The 23,579-nt window shown below is 52.2% G+C and overlaps 1 protein-coding gene across 4 annotated transcripts in view; it reads left to right on the plus strand.

Annotated features, from left to right (window-relative positions):
• Nucleotides 1-23,579, plus strand: part of RGS12 (regulator of G protein signaling 12) — a 160,771-nt gene that overhangs the window by 78,367 nt on the left and 58,825 nt on the right. Inside the window, exon 1 of one of the 4 annotated variants that reach the window (XM_010345231.3) lies at nucleotides 12,228-13,042. The exons of the other annotated variants lie outside the window; for them this stretch is intronic. Coding sequence (XP_010343533.2) covers nucleotides 12,989-13,042 — 54 coding nt within the window. The 5' untranslated portion in view covers nucleotides 12,228-12,988. Of the gene's footprint in view, nucleotides 1-12,227; nucleotides 13,043-23,579 lie in introns of those variants that run through there. 4 annotated transcript variants of the gene reach the window in all.

The raw sequence follows: 23,579 nt of genomic DNA on the forward strand, positions 1-23,579 counted from the left end.
ACAGTATGTTGAAAAGAGGGACAAAGTGGGCATTTATGGCTTGTTCCTGATCTTATGGGGAAAGCTTTCAGTCACTCTCTCATGGATATGATGTTCGTTGTTGTTTTCTCACTCATGCCTTTTATATGTTGAGGTAGTTTCCTTCTATTTCTAGTTTGCTAGGTGTTTTTTTTTCAAGCCATGAAAGGATATTGAATATGGTGAAATTTTTTTTGCTTCAGTTAAGATAATTATGTGATTTTCCCTCTTAATTTTGTTAATTCGGTATAATACAATGATCGATTTTTCGTATGTTGAATTATCCTTGCATTCCAGGAATAAATTCCACTTGGTGATGATGTATAATCCTTTTAACATGCTGCTGAATTCAGTTTGCTAGTATTTGGTTGAGGATTTTTACATTAATATTCGTCTTGAGTTTTCCTGTATTTCTTTGTGTGGCTTGATGTCAGGGTAATGTTATAGAACAGGAAGTATTCCTCCTCCTCCTCCTCCTCCTCCTCCTCCTTTCTTCTTCTTCTTCTTCAATATCTTGAAACCGTTTGAGAAGGATTGGTATTAATTCTTTAAATGTTTGGTAGAATTCACTGTGAAGCCATCAGGTCCAGGGCTTTCCTTTGTCAGGAGAGTTTTAAATTACTGATTCAATTTGCTTACTAGTTACAGATCTGTTCAGATTTTCTATTCTTTTTTCTTTTTTGAGATGGAGTCTTGCTCTGTCACCCAGGCTGGAGTGCAAGTGGTGACATGGAACTCGGCTCACTGGAACCTCTGCCTCCTGGGTTCAAGTGATTCTTCTGCCTCAGCCTCCTGAGTGGCTACAGGTACACGCCACTACGCCTGGCTAACTTTTTGTATTTTTAGTATAGGTGGGGTTTCACCGTGTTAGCTAGGATGGTCTCCATCTCTTGACCTCGGGATCTGCCTGCCTTGGCCTCCCAATGTGCTGGGATTACAGGTGCGAGCCACCATGCCCTGCCTTTTTTTTTTTTTTTTTTTTTTTTAAAAGGCAGTGTCTTACTCTGTTGCATAGGCTGGAGTGCAGTGGTGCAATCTCAGTTTACTGCAGCCTCCACCTCCTGGGTTCAAGTGATCCTCCTATCTCAGCCTCCTGAGTAGCTGGGACTACGGGTGTGTGCCTCCACACCCGGCTAATTTTTAATTTTTTTGTAGGGCTGGGTTTCACCATGTTGCCCAGGCTTGTCTTGAACTCTTGGGCCCAAGTGATCTGCCTGCCTTGGCCTCCCAAAGTGCTGGGATTACAGGCTTGAGCCACTGTGCCTGGTGAGATTTTCTGATTCTTTATGATTTGGACTTGGTAGGTTTTGTCTTTCTAGGAATTTATCCATTTCATCTACATTAGCCAATGTATTGGTATATAGTTGTTCATGGTATTCCTCTTGTACTGTAATTCTTGTTATGTCTGTAGAATTGGTAGTAATGTTGCTTTTTTCATTTCTGATTTTAGTAATTGGAGTCTTCTCTTTTTTTTCCTTAGTTCATTTAGCAAAAGATTTGTCAATTTTATTGATCTTTTCAAAGATTTTGTTGATTTTTTTTCTTGTTTTTCTGTTCTCTATTTCATTGATCTCTGCTCTAATCTTTATTATTTCCTTTCTTCTTCTAGCTTTGGGTTTAGTTTATTTTTCCTAGTTTCTTAAGTTGTGAAATTAAATTGTTGAGTTGAGATCTTTTTGTAAGCATTTAAGGCTATAAATATCCCCCTTAGTACTGTTTGTACTGCTTTTGCCGTGTTCCGTAAGTTTTGGTATATTGTGTTTTCATTTTAATTTGTCTCAGGTATTTTCTAATTTTCCTTATAAGGGCAAAAGAAAGTTACAGGGTACATCTCCATGATAACTGGAGAGGCAAAAGCTTTTAAAGACAGACACAAAAGGCACTCAACGGTAAAGGCGAAGACTGATGACTTTGGTTAAATGAATATTAGGAACCTGCATTCATGAAAACATAGTGTTCCTAGAAGGAACGGGGGGAGGACACTGTGGCTAACCCACAAAGGCCACGGATGCCGAGAACCCAGCACGTCCATGAGAATGACAGCCCCGGTGCACGGTGCGCAAGGGATTGGAATAGACATTTTCCCACAGGTGCTAGCCAATGGCAAAGTAACCTACGAGAAGGTTTGCAGGCAAATTCCTAGAGTTTCATCATGTGTACCAAGAGCATGTCCAAGAATTCAAAATAGCATTATTCATAAGCATTATTCCCTACACCGAAGCAGCCTGACTGCCCACCAGCAGCGGAAAGGAGTTAGCTGTGGATTATTCCTGCAGTGGAGTGCTGATGGACTGTGGCCGTCTTGAGAACACGGATCACTGTCACAGAAAGATGACAGGCGCAAGAGAATGCACCTGTGTCGTTCCAGTTACAGAAACCTGAAAACAGGCAAGGCTGTTGAAAACCATGGTTCTAGGTTACGTGCTTCAGTGGTAGAACCATAAAGAAGAGCTAGTACGTTGTTATGCTTTTCATTGTGAACTGGGTGGGGGCTCCGTATGCTTCACTTGATAATAAACCACCGAGCCCTGCGTTTCTGTCTTGTACTTTTCTGAATTAGTGTTATAGTTTATGACAAAAAATGGCAGCTTGGGTGCGTGTATTTTTTTCACAGACCTTTTGAATGGCTAGGGCATCAGCCCCGAGCAATGTCAGCATCTGGGGTGAGGGTTTGCACAGGGGCCTGAAAGCAAGATGGGACCCGGGGCCTGGGCACATGAGCAGAAACGGTGAGGGCAGGCTGGCCTCGGAGCTGGTTGGGATGGAAACCGAGGGTATGAACTGGCACAGGTAGCAGGAGGGAGAGGAGGCCCTTGGGCGGGGGGAGCACTTGGAGGAGCTCCCGAGGCAAGAGGTGGAGGCCAGAGGATGACATAGCTGTTCTGGGAATTGCAGGGGCGAGTTGTTTGTTCTGCAGGAGAGGCAGTGACAGGCCTATTAAGAAGGACACAGTCAGAGGGAACGGCTCTGCCTTCCAGGTGTTAAGTTAGGTTCAGACAGAGATGGTCTATAGTGTTGGTGAAATGTCTTTGAGCTACGCTGAAGGCCTAGAAGACGGGCCCACACACATCAGTGCCTCTCACATGCCAGGCTCCTGGGAGAGCTGTGTTCTGGGGACTGAGGCGTAGTACAGGGGACAGTGCCCCCATCAGCCCGGGGCAGGCAGTGTTGGGAGCCAGGGGCCATCTGCAGAGCTCTCCCTTGTCACCCACAGCGGGCTGTGGACCCCATGGGGATGGAGGGCAGCCATCTGCGGTGGATGGAGCTGGGCAGGTGCACTTAGGTTTTGTTCACAGGTTTCTCCACCTGTGTTCCTTGTCTCAAAGGGCAGCGGCAGTGAAGGAGGGGTGGGTGCTGGAGACTGAGGTGGGGGACCCAGGGTATGGGTGGGATTCCAGGCCCTGCTCAAGCCAGACAGGACTGGGTCTGTAGGACCTCCTGGGAACGCCAGGTTGAGGGAGACATTTTTCCTTAGCTGTCCTAACCCTCATGTAGCCTCACATCATGAAGAGAGCGTGTGTGCGCATGTGAGGGTGAGTGTGAGGGTGTGTCAGTGTGTGGGGGTATGAGTGTGAGGGTGTGTGTCAGTGTGTGTGTGTGTGTGTGTATGAGTGTGAAGGTGTGTGAGGGTGTGAGTGTGGGGGAGTGTGTAGGGTCCAGCCCTACAGGGTTCTCTGAGCCCCTCCCTGCTGATGCAGAGATGAGAAACTGTAGAAATAAAAGACACAGACAGAGATAGAGAAAAGAGAGTTTAGGCTCGTGGTCCAATGCCAGCCAAAGTGCGGAGACCTGCAGTGGCACCGAGTGACTGGACGCTCTGACTTTTACTGAGTACAAAGCAGGGGGGCAGGGAAGGTGGGGTGAGGTGCTGGTGGTCGGTGATAGGGTCAGGTAAATCACGTGTCTTGGAGATAGGGGGCCCAAGACTTTGAAGTAGCCGAGGTGAGGAAAAAGGCTAATGCGTCAACGTTCTTCGCGTATTTGTCAGAAATATCAAGGACACTAAGATTATGTTACTATTATTAATTCTTATCTTTTAAGAAAAAGGGAAACCAGGTGCAGAAGCAGGCCGCGAGGGTAGACATGGAATGTGACCACTGAAACACAGCATCACATGGGACAGTTAAGCCCCCGGATGTTTGCGGGCTTCCCTGACAGCAGTCAGGCCTTACCACAAGAGCTTGGAGAAGCGGAGTTTTCTCCCAACTTCCTCAGGAAGGAGACGTCTCGGCCATTTTGGACGCCTCCTTCCCTAGCTGGCTGAACAGTGGGGCTTTCCCAGCGCTGGCGCTGCCGCACAGCCGAGGCGCCCTCCAGCAGCCCTTACGTGGGTGTGGCGGAACTGAGAGCACCTTGCCTTAGTGTCATTCATGTCACAATGCCACCTCAGTTCCATGCTTCATGACCCGATAGTCCTTAGTAAGATTAAAGGTTATGCTGAGTACACATATCTTTATGATTATAAGTAACTGTAGATTATATATAGGAATAACTATGTGCCTACATTTCTAATTCTTTTCTAAATCATTATTTATATGGGAGCAGGCTGAGGCTTCAGACCCTTGCCACGCACTTGCGGGGTTTCCCCCTACAGAGTGTGTGTGAGGGAGTGTGTGTGCAAGGGTGTGGGAGTGTGTGCGCGCGCGAGGGTGTCAGTGTGTTTGTGAGGATGTATATGAGCGTGTGGAGATGTGAGGGTGTGGTATGTGTGAGGCTGTATATGAGTGTGAGGGTGACGGTGTGGTGAGGGTGAGTGTATGTGAGTGTATAAGGGTGTGAGTGAAGGTGTGCGTCAGTGTGAGGGTGTGTGTGTCTGAGAGGGTGTGTGTGGGTGTGGGTGTGAGGATGTGTCATTGTGAGGATGTGGGTGTGAGCGTGAGGGTGCGTCAGTGTGAGGGTGTGTGTATCTGAGAGGGTGTGTGTGGGTGTGGGTGTGAGGGTGTGTCAGTGTGAGGATGTGGGTGTGAGCGTGAGGGTGTGTCAGTGTGTCAGTGTGAGGATGAGTGAGGGTAAGTGTGTGAGTGAAGGTATGTGCGGGTGTGTGAGAGATGGTGTGTGTGTGTGAATGAGTGTGTGAGGGTGTGCGCATCAGTGCGAGTGTGCGTGGCAAGGTCGTTTGGAACTCGCAGTTCTCTCCCTCTTCTTACCCCATTCATAAATTCTAGTGTTTTGGGAATTACTTCTGCAAAGTTGCATTATGTTAAAATGGAAAAAGTGACCGGTGATTCTAAGTGTTTACTCTTTCCCTTATCAAAGAGCTTAGCTATTTTAAAGAGAAACAATTCTCAAAAAGCCATTTGAAGCTCGGCTTCTGTTGTTTCATTGACTTCCATTTTGGGTGCCAGCTCCCTGAGAGACCCCAAGTCTAGTAGTCGGTTGACTCCTGGTAAGCAGCTGCCGGGCCTGAACCGCCGCTTGCTGGCAGGTGAGAAGCGGAGGGCAGGAGGCGAGACAGACAAGGGTGTGCGTGGTCCTGCGTGCGGAGACTCTGCTTGGGAAGCCGCCGCGCTGCCTGCTGTGGAGATGACATGGGTCCCGCTCACCTGGCACTCATGGCCCGGCTCCGTGCAGGAGTGAGGCGGCAATGTGTGGACCTGCCAGCCCTCCTGGTTTGGGACAGGCTTGGCGGGAACAGAGCAAAGACCAACAGTGGCTCGGACTGGGCCGTGTGCTGGGTGCTTGCCCAAGAGCTGGGAGGGCGTGGAGTCACCAGAGTGATGGGAGGCAGACAGAACCCTGGGACCCAGGGGTCAGGGACTAGAAGGAAGCTTGGTGATAGAAACCTGAGGGTGGCCTGGAGGGCTGGGAGGTGCTTGAGAGTGGCGGGGGGACCTGAGACGGGCAGTGCAGGGCTGGGATGGGGAGGGGACGCGCCCCCTAGGTTTGCAGAACCCATGCTGCCAGAGAGGCCCGGCACCTGGGAGTTGGGGACTCTGCTCCATCACATTGTCTGTGGCTTGGAATGCTTCCCTCCCCGATTCTGCAAGTGCCTTGAGATGGCCAGGAACTGTATCTTATTCATGTTTGTGCTTTTCTCTATTCACCAGGGAAATATGCAGGATTTATCTTAAATGAATTGTGTAGCTGTTTGTAAGCGTAGCTGTGTAAGCCCTGGGGATGGCCTTGTCATCCCTCAAGGGACGTCACCGTCCGACACTAGCACCACATCACTGGCTGCCCCTCGGGGCTCTTGGGCTTGTGACATCCATCTGCCGAAACTGTGACTCGGGGCCTCTGTGTCTGAGGGCAGCCCCTACAGCCTGTGCTGAGCTTCCTGGGGCCGGCTTGTCTCCCCCAGGGGCTCTGGCAGGGTGGGTGTATACTCACCACCTGCTTCCGCAGATGTCGCCTCCCAGGCCGTCCCGCACTGTTACTGAGCTGCGGTTCAGCAGCGCGGGACCAGGAGAGGTCCTGCCCTTGGGAACTTGTTCTCCACTTGGGAGAGATGAACAAACAGCAGCAGCAGGAGACTGTCCACGAGCCCCTGGAAATGAGGCCAGGTGATGTGGGGAGTGCCTGACGCTTGGAGGGAGCCAGGGCAGGCGTTGGGACACAGCCCAGGGCCCAGGACAGCTGGTGTGTCCCAGGGACAGAGGGAGGGAGGGCTGGGCTGACACCTGGACTTGGATATTCTAAGTGTGACCGGAACTTTGGGTAAATTTCCTGCTGGGAGCTGAAGGAGAGGGCGACTGCCCTGTGTGTGGCCTGGAGAATTTGGGAGCCTTGGCTGATTTCCCATCACCTGACTTGGCAGGCGCTGCCTGGGAGAGCCGGGGCCTGGCTACTGCCGGAGACTGTTTGGAAGGACTCTGGACAAGAGGAGGCTGGGCGGAGGTGCGAGACCCAGAGGGGCACACTGTACACAAGGCAGGCGGAATCCAGGTGGCCACTGGATGGAGCCTCTGCTGCCAGGTGGAACCCGCACGTTTCCAGGGGAGCAGAAGGGGTGCCCTGGGTGACAGGAGGATAAGATGATGGCGGTTTGCAGGTTCCCTGGGAGCTGCAGGAGCCAGGAGCCTGGGAGAGACCTGGATTCAGGGACTGGGCAGAGAGGGGATGGTCAGGGCCAGGGATGGCAGACCGCAGTCCCTGGCCAGACTAGTAAGTCCAGGATTACGAGGAGGGAGAGAATCCGGGTCTGTGCTGACATCTGTGAGGCTGCCTGTTCTCCCTGGGCCGCAATTGCTCTCTGCTGTTTCACGCGACAGTGGCAGAGTGGGGTCGAGTGCATGGTATTACCTGCACAGCTGGCTGCCTACTCTTGGCCTCTTGTAGGGAGGTGGCCTCGCCCCGGTCAGAACCCGGCACGGGTTGGACCAGTGGGAGGCAGGGCCCAGAGGAAGAGCAGCTGGGAAGGGCCTGCCTGGCTGCTTGCTGTGCCTGGGCACTGCACCATTCTCTGTGCTTGGGACCCCACCCTCGGGCCAGTGACTGCTTGGGCACCAGGTCTGCCTGCCCTGTGTGCCCTGAACACCCTGCCTGACGGAAGCCAGCATCCCACACTTGAGGCATTCAAAGCTTTCACCTTTCACCACACCTGGCCCCTCTGTCTGCCTTGGTCTTTCCTGAGGGATTTATGTTGATTGACACTCCTGGGTACCAGTGCCATGCTGGGAGGAACCCATGTGCTTCCTCTGGCCTGAGCTGGGTCTGGGGCCCAGGGTGAGTGGCCATGGGCACCTGGTGCTGTGTGCAGGGCCGGGCAGCAAGGGGCACCCGGGCTGTGCTCTCCCTTCTTTGTTTCAGATGGTACCAGGCAGGGAAGTCGGGGCTTGAGGGAGGAGGACAGAGGAAGGAGGGATGATGGCGGGAGGAGGGAGCGAGGGGAGAGGACGGAGGGAGGAGAGAGGGAGAAGGGAGACAGGAGAGAGTGCTTCTGTTCCCTCCAGGTTGAGCTGAGCCCCAGGTGAAAGGAGGGAGGGAGGAGGCAGGAGCTTTCACGCTGTCCCCAGTGAGTTGCCCGATTCCGTCTTGAGGCCTGTGCTGTGATCCTGCCCATCCAGAGCTGCAGTCCCCAGCAAAAACCACCCGAGCCCTGAGTCCTACCTAAGCCTTGGCGTGAGGCAGACACGGCCTTCTTGGCTGCTGGGTGGTGATGCTGGCTTCTTCCTGGCCTCCCACTCACCTCTGGGACGACGTACTATACATCACATTGTTTAGGAATGAGATCCTCATGGGCCTTTCAGAGTAAGCTCCTTTTACCCTGCCTCTTATGTTTGTGACTTTGCTCTTTTCAGAATTTAACTTAGAAATCTGTGCTTATCTTGGTCTTTTGCATCCCAGTGTGCTTTTAAAATCCATTATAAGGGAAATGTTCTGAATTGTCCTTAAGATCCTGTCAAGTCCAGGGAATGTAATGGGATTCTTCAGTGCTTCAGGGCCCTCTCATTGACTGAATGGTTGTTGAACACCACTATGTGCCCAACATTATTTTGGCTGTAGGGGACACAGTGGGGAACACACTTGGTGTTAACCCCTTCCTGCCTTGCGGAGCTGGCCCTGGATGGGCTGCATGGGGCCTGGTTGCTCGAAGTGGAGATGGCTCTGAGGAGTTGCAGGCCAGGTGGGGAGGAACCTCACTGGGGGGTGCTAATCTAGGCAGCACCACGAGCCACGAGAAGGGCGTTGGGGAAGGCAGGCAGGCAGGCAGGACCCCCAGGCTGCATGGTGGTCAGGTGTGGGGCTGGGGCAGGCGCCAAGGCCGACTGCAAAGGGCCAGACTGGTGTATGGCAGCCAGCTGTCTAGCTGGTCGGGTGGGGTAAGGGGTAGAGGGCAGGGGGATGGGAGAGCCCAGCTGGGGGAGATTCCAGGGCCCTGCCTAGAGTGGAGCCACACCAGGCCTTTGGCTTGGTCACCAGAGGCTTCCAGGGTTACGAGGAGGGCGAGAACCCGGGTCTGTGCTCGCATGTGTGAGGCTGTTCTGCAAGTGTCTCCTGGGGTCAGTCAGCAGAGAGGCCCCTCCAATTTCTGCCTCTCTGCCCCCCAAGCCCTCCTAGCTGAGAGCAAGGTGGTCCAGCCCCATGAAGGAGGCAGCAGGGCTTGCAGCCAGGGTCTGCCAGGGCCGTCCTGTTGCTGGGGCCTTCCGCGCTCATCTCCTTTCTGCATTCAGAAACCTTCGAGAGAGTGCTTCTGTTCCCTCCAGGTTGAGCTGTGCCCCGGGAATGGCTGGAAGGCTCAGGGGCCCCGTTCAGGCCCCACATTCACGGGGTGTGTCCTCCATCTGAGGCTGGTGTGGGTGGGGGCGGTAATAGTGACAGGGGCCCAGGGAGGCAGGTGGCCCTACAGGTAGGCCCAGAGTCAAGGAGGAGCTCTTTGGCAGGTCCTGGAGACCTGCCGGAGACATGGGTGTCACCCACAGACGCCTTTGCCTTCACCGGAACTTTCCAGCTAGCCAGGCCTCTCCTGGCCCCAGGACATAGCCCATGTGGGTGCTTACCTCTGCCCAGCTCAGCTCCTATTGACCTGGAACACCCTCAGCCTCCTACCCACATCATCCCTACTGCCCTGGCTGAACCCAGAGCTCCCATCCGTGAATGCATCCAACCCAGCCCTGCCCGCCTGCTCGCCCTGGGTTTCCAGCTCAGAACAGATCCCTGGGGGGTGAGGGGCTCCCTCCAGGTAGTTGGGAAGCACGTCCTGTATCCAGCTGGGTGGTGAGATGTAGGCCAAGCCCCTGCTGCACCACAGCTGCCTGCAGGCTTACATGCCCGCTTGCTGAGCCCATCACACCACCGGGGCTTTACCTTCCCTAGGCTCTGTAGTGGCTCCTGCAGGAGGCCTGGTGGGCTGGCTTTGGAGGGCTTAGAATGGCTCCCCCTTTCCAAGCTGGCACTCTGCCCACTTGCTCTTCATGCCTGTCCTGGTGAGGCGGCACCTGTGCAGCACACAGTCCGGTGCTCCTGCCTGGCAGTGCTTTTCTTCCTGTGCCCAGACCAGCCGTGGATGTGTTTCCAAAGGGCTGTGCTGGCTTCCCAGGCCCAGGGTCTGAGCCTGACTCCCAGCAGGCACTGAGTAGACACATCCATCCAAACAAGGGCGGTGGAGCATGAGGCAGGGGCAAGCTGGTGCCCAGAACCTTCTGGGGCATGGCTGTCAGCAGCTTCTGGGCCTCTGACCATGTGGCAGGTGGCTCATCCCTGTCTCCCCAGGGCACTTGCTGCTGGGGCCCTCAGGAGGTCACAGGGGGTCTCCCAGGCATGTTCTGGCCCTGCCCCGTCTCTTTCCTCACCCAGTGGCAGAGGGGAGGTACTGGCTAGGCAGGGGAGGCCAGCAGCTGCAGAGGACAGGCTCCCACAAAAGAGGAGATGGGGGAGCCTAGTGACGGGGAAGCAGCACGCAGACCCCTGGAGGCCTGGGCTGCTTTGTGGGCTACGCAGAATAAGCCATGTAGACAACGTGAAGTCGTGTTACTTTCTGCCCTCGATGGAATGCGCTGGGATGAAGGTGTTTCAGTCTGAAAGGCTTGAGGTTTGGCACTTAGCTGATAACCCCTCAGCAGAAGGCCCCACACACGCCCCGGCTACGTTCGCTTCCCAGTCAATGGTAGCTGTCCCCAGGGTCTGGGGCTCCTGGGAGACCAGGATGATGTTGTTCTCTGCTCCTGCCTGGAGACCACTGTCTCCTCCAAAGCTCTGTAAACTGTCGGTAGTGCAGGCCTCTCGGAAGCCAGTGAGGGGAACAGGCAGGTCAGCATCAGGGGCTCACCGGGCCACCCCAGAACCCTGTGCTGCTGTTCTGGGACCTTCGGATTGCTTTCTCTGAAAGTGTGCCTGTGTGTGGGTGCCTGTTTGTGGGGGTGTCTTGTGGGTGTGGGGGTGCCTGTGTGTGGGTACCTGTGTGTGTGGGTACCTGTGTGTGTGGGTGCTTATGTGTGTGGATGTGTGTGTGTGTGTGTGTGCACCTGTGTGTGTGTAGGTGCCGCTGTGTGGTGTGTGGGTGCCCGTGTGTGTGGGTGCCCGTGTGTGTGGGTGCCTGTGTGTGGGGGTGCCTGTGTGGGTAGGCACAGATGGGTGCCTGTGTGTGGGGGATATGTGTGTTTATGGGGGAGTGCCTGTGTGTGCACATACGGGTGCCTGTGTGTGTGTGTGTGTGTGTATGTGGTGTGTATGGAGGGGTGCCTGTGTGTGTGGGTGGGTGCCTGTGTGTGTGTGGGTGCCTGTGTGTGTGGGATCTGTGTGTGTATGGGGGGGATGCCTGTGTGTGCACATATGGGTGTCTGTGTGTGTGTGTGGTGTGTATGGAGGGGTGCGTGTGTGTGTGTGTGTGGTGTGTGTATGGAGGGGTGCCTGTGTGTGTATGGGTGTCTGTGTGTGTGTGTGTGTGTGTGTGTGGTGTGTATGGAGGGGTGCCTGTGTTGTGGGTGCCTCTGTGTGTGTGTGTGTGTGTGTGTGTGTGTGTGTGTGGTGTGTGTATGGAGGGGTGCCTGTGTGCTTGTGGGTGCCTGTGTGTGTATGGGTGCCTGTGTGTGTGGGTGCCTGTGTGTGTGTGCACGTGTGTGTGTGTGCACATATGGGTGCCTGCGTGTTGGGGGCTGGGTGGGTGGATGGGTGCACGGTGCTGACCATAGGGCAGGGAACGGGGATGCTGGTTTTGCCTGACAGATGTGGCTTAGCCCAGGAATGGTGATGTGGTCTGGCTGCTCAAGGGCCTGGTCTGTGCATGCCCGCCTTCTGTCACACTGCCCGCCATGCATGTTGTACCTAAAGCAGACCCTCTGGCCCAGAGCCCACGGGAAGTGGGTGGGGCCATGGTAGTTAGAGGCAAGTCCCTGCTAAGGAACAGGGCTTCTGATCCCTGGTGAGAGAAGCAGAGGTGGCATCCCTTCCAAAGAGGAGCAGCTGTGTAGAGGGAGGTATGGCTGCCTTGGGGTGATTCCTGCGCTTCTGGGGGTGTGGCTGAGCACTGCCTCCCTGCTCCTGTGGACTCCCCCACACTTCTATTATGTGCACAGCTCCTGAGAAAAGCCTTCTAAGGAATCGTGAGCTGCGTGCATTCTGCAAACAGCCACTGTGCATTTCTGAAACACGGCATGCGCCCAGTGCTGTGGGTTCTGCTCACTGAACCCTCGGGTTGGAAATGTTCATGTCTTCCACAGAAAGGCAAAAGCAGAGCTGGCCACAGTGCCTTCCCAACTGGCAGCCTGACCCCAGACCCCAGAGCTGTGGACCCAGCCTAGTAGCCCTATGGGCATTGAGTTTGCAGTTCCTGGGCAAGAAGCTTCCCTCGGTCTAATCTAACGTTCCAGGGTTAGGGTTCCTAGAGCCTGTCAGGACGAGAGCCTGCATGGCCCATGCTGCGTGATTTTGATGGCAGGGAAGCACTTTGGGGGAGCAGCTCCCCCCAGTCTCTAGCGAGTTAACAGATCATTTTGCACTGATACCAAAGTTTTAGAAATAGGTTTCTTTTTCTTTCCTCCTTCCTTTTTAGAGCCATGATCCATCATGGTTCACTCGGTTTCTGGTTGTTGGAGATATTTTGAGGGTGGGCAGAGCAGATCACGGAATACAGATAGCACCGAGAAGGCTTTAGGCGTGTGCCAGATCCTGCTGGCTGCCACCCAGTAAGCTGGTGCATGTGGAGGCTTAGAATAGAATCATTGGCAACTGTAATTAAGGTTGTGAACTGCACCACGATGCTAAAAAAAACAAATTCTCTGCAGCTGTTTTACTGACTGAGAAATTACCCCTATCGGCCGAAGTTTTATTCTTCTGGTTTGGTAGAGGAAATAGTTTAAAAATGATCTCACAGCGTGATTTATGTAAACGGCTTTTCTTTCTTTGGATGAGACAATTGAGATAGTCTGAATCCCTGGCAAGCCGCAGCTTCCTGCAGTGTCCTGTTGCCATGGGTTACGAAGGGAGCCAGAGGGAACTTCATCGGAAATGCCTTTAAACTTTTCTGACATGCACAGGCTGCGGTGTTAAATGGTGTGTTTTAGACCCGGGTCCTGGTGTGGCTCGGTGCCTTACAATGAATTTGGGGAAAGAGTTGGCAAGTGAAACGCAAGTTTCTAATGACCAGCAGGTAAGCTATTCCAGCTGTTTCTTTTCATTTCATCAGTGCTGAGAAAGCGAAGGCACTTTGGTTATCCTGTTTTTGCGAGTGGCAGCTGTGGGACTTGCAAATGCTTTTAAGGATAAGGCTTGAAAATGCTTTTCATGTGTCTGCATCCCAGAGCTCGAAGTGAGTGCTGAGGAGGCACAGCCAAGGCTCTGGGACCGCCGCGTCCCCTGCCGACACAGCCGGCTGTCCGGCGTCAATGCCTCGGGAGCCCAGGCTGCCAGATTTTAAGTCAGAACTTACAGAAAGCGTCAGATGTTTTTCTTTCCTTTACCGTAGTAATTCTCATAGATTTGAAAGATGTGAGTGAATTGATTTTGTTGAAATATTAATTTTAGGCTACATAAGTATATTAAAATCTCAAGCTCTTTAAATGACTGTAGCTTACATTTCTAAATGTAATTAGTTGATTTGGCCAGTGTATAGATGGATACTAGAGATCATATTAGTGATTACTATATGAGCTTATGAAGTTGAAGTTACTGTAAAATGTTTTTTTAAAAGATTTGAGATGAAATATAATTTCTGTTTTCTTTTTATGGCTGTGTGATGTAAAGAAAAATAAATTTAAATTATGTACCGAAGTCTTAGTAATTACTGGGCACTGAGTTTGAATTCATTCTTTTCTGGAAGTTGTATCATCTTCATGTTTTTCTAATATCTAATTGAAGTCTTCTGTAGAGAACCAAAGGAGAAACTACTGGCTCAGACATGAGGGGCATGGAGCTTGGGAACAGGAAGATGAGCTGCGTCCTTCCTTTTAAGTGGGAAGCTGTGCAGGGCCAGCCTGAGCCTGATGGAATCAGCCGGCTTTCTGTGCATGTGGAAAGTGCTGGGAAGCTGCGCGAGGCTGGAGGGGCAGCTTTGGTTTTCTTTGGGGTGTGCCTGCTACGGGCCACCTCTGGCTGACTTAGCGCAGGAGGAATGTGTTTCTGTAACCTCTGCTTCATATCCTGCATTGGAAAGTGCCTTTGGAGCTGACATGGGTTTAGTGGGAAGTCGATCAGTTAGCTATTTCATCTCGGTGTATATCCAGGCAAGTTGTAGGAAATTTTGTTTTTTATTCTAAGTCATTAAAAACCTGCATTTGTATGTGCCTGTATAAATGACTTGGACGTCTTTTTGAAGCTCTTGCAAATGCTTACACTGGCAAATCAGTTGTTCACGTGAGCATATTGGAATCAGGCTGATGTGGCCGTCAGGCATCAGAAGTGAGTGGCTCCCACTCTTGCAGTCAGAGGTGCGGCGGGTAGGTGGGCGTCTCGGCTGCAGCTCTGCCTGGCTGCGCTCTGGCCAGTAGTTGAGGGGCTGGAAAGCCTCCGGAGTTGGCAGAATCGCTTCTCCCTCTGAGCCTCAGGTCATTGTTCTTAAGAATTGGAGGGTCAGGGAATGCTAGGGCGCCACCGTCCGTGTCTGCAGCAGCGCCCTTCCGGAGGCCCATGTGTTTCTAGCTCCCCTCATCCTGAGGGCGAGGACATCCCAGCCTTCTAGGAGCTGTTGCCCAGCTCCATTCCAAGAGCATGTGGGGGAGCTGCCGGGATTTCCAGTCGGAGAGAACGGAGGCTCTGGCTGGCCAGGTCAGCCAATCCCTGGCTCCCCGGCTCCGGCACACCGGGAAGATGCCTGTGCCTGTCCCTAATCAGGGTGCTTCGTCCTGTTTCATAGACCATGTTGCGTCAGGTGTTGCAGGCTCTAATGCTACTTAGGTGCAGAGAGGAGGCACTGAGACCTCAGCCCCAAAGAAATAGGAATTGCCTGGAGGAAGAGAGCCCTTGAGGTCTGCCTGTGCACCCCTCCCAGGGTGCCCTGCTGTGGGGTGGCTGCTCTGGGTGGGGGGCCTGCTGCAGCCCTGGGCAGCCCAGCTCAGGCCTCCCTGCCAGGCGCCATTCAGTCAGCCTGTAGCTGTCACAGGGTCCTGGATGGAACTTTCCGGGGCAGTTCCACCTTTCTTCTGAGTTGTGGGAACAAGTCCCCACTGTGAATGAGTGCCTAGGTCACGGCCCTGCTGGTGCATGGCTGGACGAGCGTGACAGTTGTCTCGGAGCTGCCTGAGCTGTTGGCTTCCCTGGCATTCCTTCTCTGCCCAAGCTAGGGGTTCGACTTCAGTCCTCAGCTATCAGAGGCCCCGTGTTGGCGCCGCCTCGGGCACGTCCACACTGGCCTCCCAGGTGTGCCCTGTGTGGCCGGCATGGAGGTGGCGGTGGCCGCCAGGGTGTGGTTTTGTGATGTCTCAGAGTGTCCTTTCCTTCCTTCGTGAAAACAAGCTGTGCAGTGTCGGACACTTGGCAGAAGCTTTGTCTCAAGGCAGAGCCTTTGAGAGACCTGGAGGCACGTCCGGTGCCGTGTAGACTTGCCTGCCTTCTCTCAGCGTGGGGAGGTGTCTTCAGGCTGCCAGAGTGTGACGCAAAGAACTTTCCAGAGACCAAAGGATTTCTCTCCTTCAGGCATTCGCATTCTGTTTAATATTTTAAAAATCTCAAACAAGGGTGGCAGTGTTTAAAAAAGCAGAATAATCTCTTATAGGCAGTGTGGAGTCCACAGTCGCTGAGGAAGGGCAGTGGGGAGGGGGCGTGGGCGCTGATGCAGTCTGTGGCCTGGTGCGGCTGTGGCCACGGTGAGACGCGCAGGGAAGAGGGCAGGGCCTGTGTCAGAGCCTGGGGAGATGAAAGAGTAAAGAGGAAGCTGGGAGGGTGGTTGAGAGGAGTCAGTGGCCGCTGGAGATAGGGGGGTGACTCTGGCTGCAGCCTTTGGGCCCCCATGCCATTTGACTGGAATCCTCAGCCTTCCTTGCAAGTCTGCCATGGGCAGCCAGGCTGGGCCAGCCTCCAGGGTCCTCCCGCAGAGAGTCCCGGCTCCCGCGGGACAAGGTTGTGTTAGGGGCTGAGGCTGGTAGCAGTGGGGCATGGCTGGGAAGGTTCAGGGGTGTGCCTGGGGCTGACGTGCCTGGGATGACATCTGTGTGGACACCTCTGCTAGGTCATTTCCGGGCCTCTGTAGGATGAGCTTGGCAGGCCCTCAGGGGAGGTGTTTGCATTTCACCGTGTCTCTTTTCTAGCCTGGATTAACCCAGGTGCTCTCATCAGTGTCACTAACCGCATCTCCCAAATTGCCCTTGCTTGCCCTCACTCCTTCAGGACACTCAAGTGCAGTGCTGACCAGCGCTGGGATTGCAGGGCACACGCACACAGTGTGCTGTGGCTGTGTGCCCTGCCTCCAGCCCGCCTGAGTCCTCCCGTGTCGGTCAGCTTGCCTTTTGCCCCAGGCCTCTGTTGTCCCTGAGCCTGGGGCAGGAGGGCCCGGAGTCTGTGCTGGGGACCATCCGCGTATCCCACTTCACGTGCTGGTTGCAGATTCTTCTCTTGTTTGCTGATGCTCTGAGTCTTGTTATCTATGTAGGACACCTCCAAGTATATTTGAGAAAAACTGTTATAATACATTTCTATTTTCACCTCTTCCCCCTTATTTTCATTCAGAAATTGGACACCTTACGCTGGCAGCTATCTTTCCATGTTACGTACTTAGCACTGTATCCTTCTCAGGCCAAAAGCCCACAGCCCTTTCTCCTGCGTCCTGAGGAGGAAGGCGGCGAGCTTGCACGGCGAGGCCCTCAAGCACCCACTACCTTCTTCTATCTCGTCCCACACAGCTCTGTGAGTGCAGGTGTCCCGGTGTCTGTTTGGTGGATATGGAGGCCGGTTGGGGTTCCTTGCAACGCTTGCCATCCTACACGTGAGGCAGGAACTCAGCCTGCCCCAGATAGCAGGAGCTGCTGCGCTTCCAGTGCTGGGCCGGCTTTCCTCGGGTTTCTGCGGCAGCGGCCTCCGGGTTCCTTGCTTCCCCTCTGACTCCATCAGCTTCTCGCTGCCATCGGGTCTTCACAGGGGAGGCCTGGACTGGGCAGGGACCGGTTTCCTTCCCACACCACCTTCCAGGATAGGCTCGATTCATCCATCACATGCTCCCCTCCCAGCCTTCCCTGCAGTGGGCACCTCCGCCCTGAACCCCAGCCTCAGTGACAGATCCACATCTTCTCACCGTCTCTCCTCAGACATCCAGGAGGCCCCTCAGACTTAAGTCCCAAATATGACTTGGATTCTCCCCTTACCCCAGTGTGTCCCTCTCTGTCTCCTGCATTTCAGGAGGGAACAGCCCTGTCTCCTCTGCTTGAGCCCACTCCCTCTAATACTCCATGTCAGCAAGCTCCTGGGCTCCCTGAGTTTACACTTTCTCACCCCCATTGCTGCAACCTGCCCCCATCCCCATCTCTTGCCTGGAGCACTGCGGAGCCTCCAGCTGCCCCTGCCCCGCCCCGTCCTGCATGTGCACCTGCCAGAATGCGCAGCGCCATCCTAGCTGCCCTTGCCCCTTGTCCCATGGCTTCCTGCCTCAGACCAGGCTCTGCAGGGCGGGGCTGTCGGTTCAGGGTTTGCGTGGCACATGCTTGTTTTGTACATCCAGCATCTCAGGATGGCTCGCTGCGTCATGGGGGCTCAGCAGATGCTTTGCTGAGTGAGTGGGAGCGTTCTCAGCTTGTGTTTTGCCATGCACCGCCTATCCCTGTGGGCAGGGCAGTTCATAACCCCATAACTAACCCGTGGGTATGTTGGACACCACCAAGGGGGCTGCCAGGAGGGGAGCCGAGGGGAAGACAGGAGGCTTCGCTGTCTCTCAAGTCCTGCCTTAGACCAGGGCTCAGCTGCATAGGGGGTCATTTTGAGACAGTCGCCGAACCTTAGTTCATATGAGCAAACATTTCCCTAGGCTTGGGCTTGGACCTTGGGTGGGAGTGTGGGCTCCAGCCCTCGTCTCCAGCATGGGATGAGCTCCTGGTGGCCCACTGTGTTAGTGCCACTCCCTGCCCAGAGCCTCTCAGCACAGTAGACTTTAATACTCACCTTTCCACGTGGGGGTTGGCACTGCCACATTGGGAACCTGAGTCATGAACGTCGGCCTGGATGCCTGGCAGCCTGCTAGCTGTCTGCGTGCTAGAGGGCTCTTGGCCTATGAGACTGGGAGGAGGAGGGCAAAGGCCTGTGTGGTGTTTGTCCCAGCAGAGGGTTATGGTGTGGCAGGAAGGAGCATCCCAAATCCAGATGGCCCCAACCGCTGGCCCGAGGAGGGTGCTACTTTGGGCCTGAAAGTTGTCAGAATGTATTATCTAAGGCTCTGCCAAGGATACGAAACGAATATTAGCTGCTGGCATCTTAAGACGCTATCATTGTGGTCTTGGCTCCGGCTCAGGTTCTTCTGATTTTTTTAAAGGTGGAAAAGTTCTTTGGAGCACACACACATACACACACGCACACACATACACACACGCACACACGCACGCACACTAGAGAGAGCAGCACACACATGCACACACACATACTAGAGAGAGAAGCACACACACACACACTGGAGAGAGAAGCACACACTGGAGAGAGAAGCAGACACACACACACACACATATGCACACACACTAGAGAGAGAAGCACACACATGCACACACACACTAGAGAGAGAAGGACACACACACTAGACAGAGAAGGACACACATGCACACACACACTAGAGAGAGAAGGACACACACTAGACAGAAGCACACACACACACACTAGAGAGAGAAGCACACACACACACTAGAGAGAGAAGGACACACATGCACATACACACTAGAGAGAGAAGGACACACACAAACACTAGAGAGAGAAGTACACGCACACACTAGAGAGAAGCACACACACATGCACACACTAGAGAGAGAAGCGCACACACACACAAACGAGACAGAGAAGCACACACACACTAGAGAGAGAAGCACAGGTCCATGTGTTCACCAGGTGTGTTGCCCTCCCCACAGGCCGTGGCAGCCGTGCTGCGCTGGCTCCACGCTCCTGTCTCCACACCCCCCACTTCCTGCTGGCCTGCCTGTCTCTGCTGGTCCTGAGCCCCCCGCATTACCTTCCTCCCCTTGTCCTTGATGTTCCTTGGTCACAGAAGTTCCTTACTGTAAACTGTCATCTGGACCTAGAACTGTGGGCCTCTGCTTCGCCTCCACAGGGATCTCATCTCTTGCTGTCTTTTTGGTTGAACCTGCTTGTTTGTTTAAAAAGGAAGTAAAGTGTGTGCCTGTGCGTGCTGACAGTGTTTGTGCGACCCCGCCCCTTAGCTCCTTCAGGTCTGTGGAGGGGCCCCTCCCTGTGGCCCACAGCCAGGGAACCCTGGCCTGTACTGCAAGGAAGTCCTTATCCTGTGGCAGGGCCTCTCCCAGGTGTTCAGGCCAGGCCAGAGGGTAGCGAGGAAGGCTTGCCCACACTCCGTGAGTTGATTTGCCAGCTCCTTGGAGGGTCATGGCTGGGTCTGAAGACCCCTGTGCTAGTGGAGCAGAGAGCAGTCCAGCACGCCAGGGTCCCCTCTCCTGAACATTTGCTCTGTGATGCACTCAGCCCTGCCTGCCTCAGAGACCCTCCCAGACCCGCCTTTCCGAGGCCTCAACCCGCAGTGTGGATGCTGCGCTCTTCTGCATTTGGTCCAGTGAGACATTGCCTTGAAATGTGAAGAATGAAGTTTTAAAAGGTAAAGGATATACTAGGTGCAAATTGGATTGTTAAATTCTTTTATTTTTTTTGAGGAAGTCTCACTCTGTCACCCAGGCTGGAGTGTAGTGGTGTGGTCATGCCTCACTGAAGCCTTAACTTCCTTCCATCAGGAATGGAAAGGGTCCCCTTGTGCAGAAGCCATTGTAGTCCCAGCTACTTGGGGGGGCTCAAGTGATCCTCCCGCGCCCCAAGTAGCTGGGACTCCAGGCACACGCCACCACACCCAGCTAACTTTTGTATTTTTTTGTAGCGGCAGGGTCTTTCTATGTTGCCCAGGCTGGTCTCAAACTCCTGAGCTCAAGTGATTCTCCTTTCTCGGCCTCCCAAAGTGCTGGGATTGCAGACATGAGACAACTGTGCCCAGCTGATTATTGAATTCATAATTAATTTATTTATATTTCTTCTGTTTGTATTGAAAACATTTAATGCATTTGAGCAACTTGCAGGCCCCCTTTTTTAAGTACATCATGTGGTTATTGAATAGTTCTTATGTCCAAAGTAGAAGATTTTGTCAGTGGCTCAAAATGGAAAATTTATATTACAGTGTATTGCTATAAACCAGTGTAATTTAGGAATTATATGTTCTAATAATTCCTTTTGTCTAGTGTTACTAACAGAATAAACCTTAATAAAGGTTAGATTCCTCATGCAACACCCTTCATATAAATCATTTAAAACTTTCAAAACATAAATTCAAAATAAAATATCCATGGATGTGTGTGTTCCAGACAGACTTCCTGCAGAGGAGCAATTGAGTCCAAGAGACCTGCCGAGGAGCAGAGATTGTGCGGACTTCAGTTACATTTTAAAATACTGTGTCAGTTTCTTTCAAAAAGAATTATATTTACTGTAGTGTAAATTCCAATTCTGGAGGCATGTTATAGAAATTTTTAGAGCGATTACTCATGGTGTATGTTTAAATTGTAAGCACTGAAAAATGCTGACTTACTGGGGTCTTTTCCCACGAGTGGCTTTGTTTTTGTGGCTGGACTTTTTTTGGTAAGTATAATATGTAAATACGGAAATTTGGGAAGAATCCAAGAAGTATAGGCCAATGAAAACAATTTATTAGTACAAATGGTACTACACATGAGAATACACATCAGGAATGCTGTGATTTAACTTATAAACATGTTTACATGGGTCCACGTGTGCCAGCAGATGTGGGAATGCCTAACCCAGAAGTCATGTGGAGAAATGGGGTCCTCATCACACATACACAAACGTCAGCTCACAAATGGATTAAAAACACCCGAAACCAAAAAAACTTCTGGAAGAAAACATGGGAAATTTCCATGGCATCAGTCTTGGCAATGATTCTTTTTGGACATGACACTAAAAGAACAGGTAACAAAACTAAAAGTAAACAAGTGGAATTACATTGAAGTAAAAAGTTGCTGCACAACAAAGGATATAACCAACAAAATGAAAAAGGAACCTGTGAATGGGAGAAAATATTTGCAAACCATATATCCAGTAAGGGGTTAATATCCAAATACATAAGGATCTCAGTGTCAAAAGCCAAATAACCCAATTAAAAAATGGCAAAGGGCCATAGGAGACATTTTTCCAAAGAAGATCTACAGATGGCCAACAGGTATATGCAGAGGTCTCAGCATCACCCACTGTCAGGGAAAGGCAGTCACACAGTGAGCTGTCACCAGATGCCTGCAGAATGGCTGTTAGCAGAAAGGTGAAAGATAACAAGTGTGGGTGAGGATAGGAGGAGAGGGAACCCTTGCACCATTGGTGGGATGTAAATTGTTCAGCTATTGTGCAAAATAGCATGGAGGTTCCTTGAAAAATTACACATGGAACTACCATGTGGTCCAATACTGGGTATATCTCCAGAGGAAATAAAATCAGTCTCTCATAGTTCATGGAAGCATTCTTCACAATAGCTAAGATACGAAAACCTAAGGGATAAAGGAAGTGTGTGTGTGTGTGTGTGTGTGTGTGTGTGTGTGTGTGTGTAGAGAAGAGAGAGAGAAAGAGAATGAAAATAGCATATTCTGCCTTAAAGGAAATCCTGCCATTTGGAACAACATGGATGAAGCCAAACATGTATGGCTTCACTTATATGTAGACTCTGAAAACATTGAATTCATGGATGCAGAGAGTAGACTGATGCTCACCAGTGCCTGGGGGTAGCGGTGGAGAGCTGTTGGACACAGGGTACAAATTCTATTTATAAGATGAGTAAGTTGTAGAGATCTAATGTATAGCTTGGTGGCTACATTTATTGTATGCTTGATATTTGCTAAGAGAGTAAATCTTAATTTACTGAGAGAATAGATTCTCACCACACACAGAAAAGGTAACTAAGTAAGGTGATGGAGGTACATGTTAATTTGCTTGATTGTGGGAATCATATTACAGTGTATACATATATTAAAATACCACATTGCACACCTTAAAAATTTAATATTACCTAATATATTAGTCTGTTCTCATGCTGCTATGACAAAATATCCAAGACTGGGTAATTTATAAAGGAAAAGGGTTTAATTGACTCACAGTTCCACATGGCTGTGGAGGCCTCAGGGAACTTACAGTCATGACAGAAAGGGAAGCAAGCATGTCCTTCTTCACATGGCAGCAGGAGAAAGAAGTACTCAGCAAAAGTGAGAAAGGCCCTTATAAAACCATCAGATCTTGTGAGAACTCACTATCACAAGGGGGCAACTGCTCCCATTATTCAGTTACCTCCCACTGAGTCCCTCCTATGACATGTGGGGATTATGGGAACTACAATTCAAGATGAGATTTGGGTGGCGATATAGCCAAACTGTATCACTCCACCCCGGCCCCTCCCAGATCTCATGCCCTCACATTTCAAAACAGTCATGCCCTTCCAACTGTCCACCCAAAGTCTTAACTCATTCTAGCATTAACTCAAAAGTTCAAGTCTCAAAGTCTCATCTGAGACAAGGCAAGTCCCTTCTGCCTGGTGCCTGTAAAACCAAAAGCATGTTAATTACTTCCAAGATATAATGGGAGGACAGGCATTGGGTAAATACTCCCATGCCAAATGGGAGAAACTGACCATAACAGAGGAGCTGCAGGCTCCATGCAAGTCCAAAATCCAGTAGGGCAGTCATCATACCAAAATGATCTCCTTTGACTCCATGTCCCACATCCAGGGCATGCTGATGCAAGAGGTGGGCTCCAACAGCCGCGGGCAGTTCTGCCCCTGTGGCTTTGCCGGGTCCACCTCCCCTCCCAGCTGTTTTCATGGGCTGGTATTGAGTGTCTGTGGCTTTTCCAGATGCATGGCGCAACCTCTCGGTGGATCTCCCATTCCGGAGTCTGGAGGAGGATGGCCCTCTCCTCGCAGCTCCACTGGACAGTGTCCCAGTGGGGACTCTGGGGGGACTCTGGGGGGACTCTGGGGGACTCCGACCCTCGTCTCCCTTTCACACTGCCCAAGCAGAGGTTCTCCACGAGGCCCCCAGTCCTGTAGCAAACATTTGCCTGGACATCCAGGCTCTTCAGCGCATCCTTGGAAATCTAGGCAGAGGTTCCCAAACCTCAGTTCTTGACTTTTGTGCCCAGTACCACATGTAAGCTGCCAAAACTTGAGACTTTCATCTTCTGAAGCAATGGCCTGAGCTATAACTTAGCCCCTTTTAGCCATGGCTGGAGCTGAAGCAGCTGGGGTTCAGGGCACCAGGTCCTGGGGCTGCATAGAGTAGGGTGGCCCTGGTCCCCACCCAGGAATCCATTTTTCCCTCCTAGACCTCCAGACCTATGATGGCAGGGGCTGCCCCAAAGGTCTGTGACATGCCCTGGAGACATTTTCACCATGGTCTTGGTGATTAACATTTGGTTCCTTGTTACTTATACAAATTTCTGCAGCCAGCTTGAGTTTCTCCCCAGAATTTTTTTTCTTTTCTATCACATTGTCAGCCTGCAAATTT

The sequence above is a fragment of the Saimiri boliviensis genome, chromosome 3, assembly GCF_048565385.1.
Source record: "Saimiri boliviensis isolate mSaiBol1 chromosome 3, mSaiBol1.pri, whole genome shotgun sequence".
Taxonomy (NCBI): Eukaryota; Metazoa; Chordata; class Mammalia; order Primates; family Cebidae; genus Saimiri; species Saimiri boliviensis.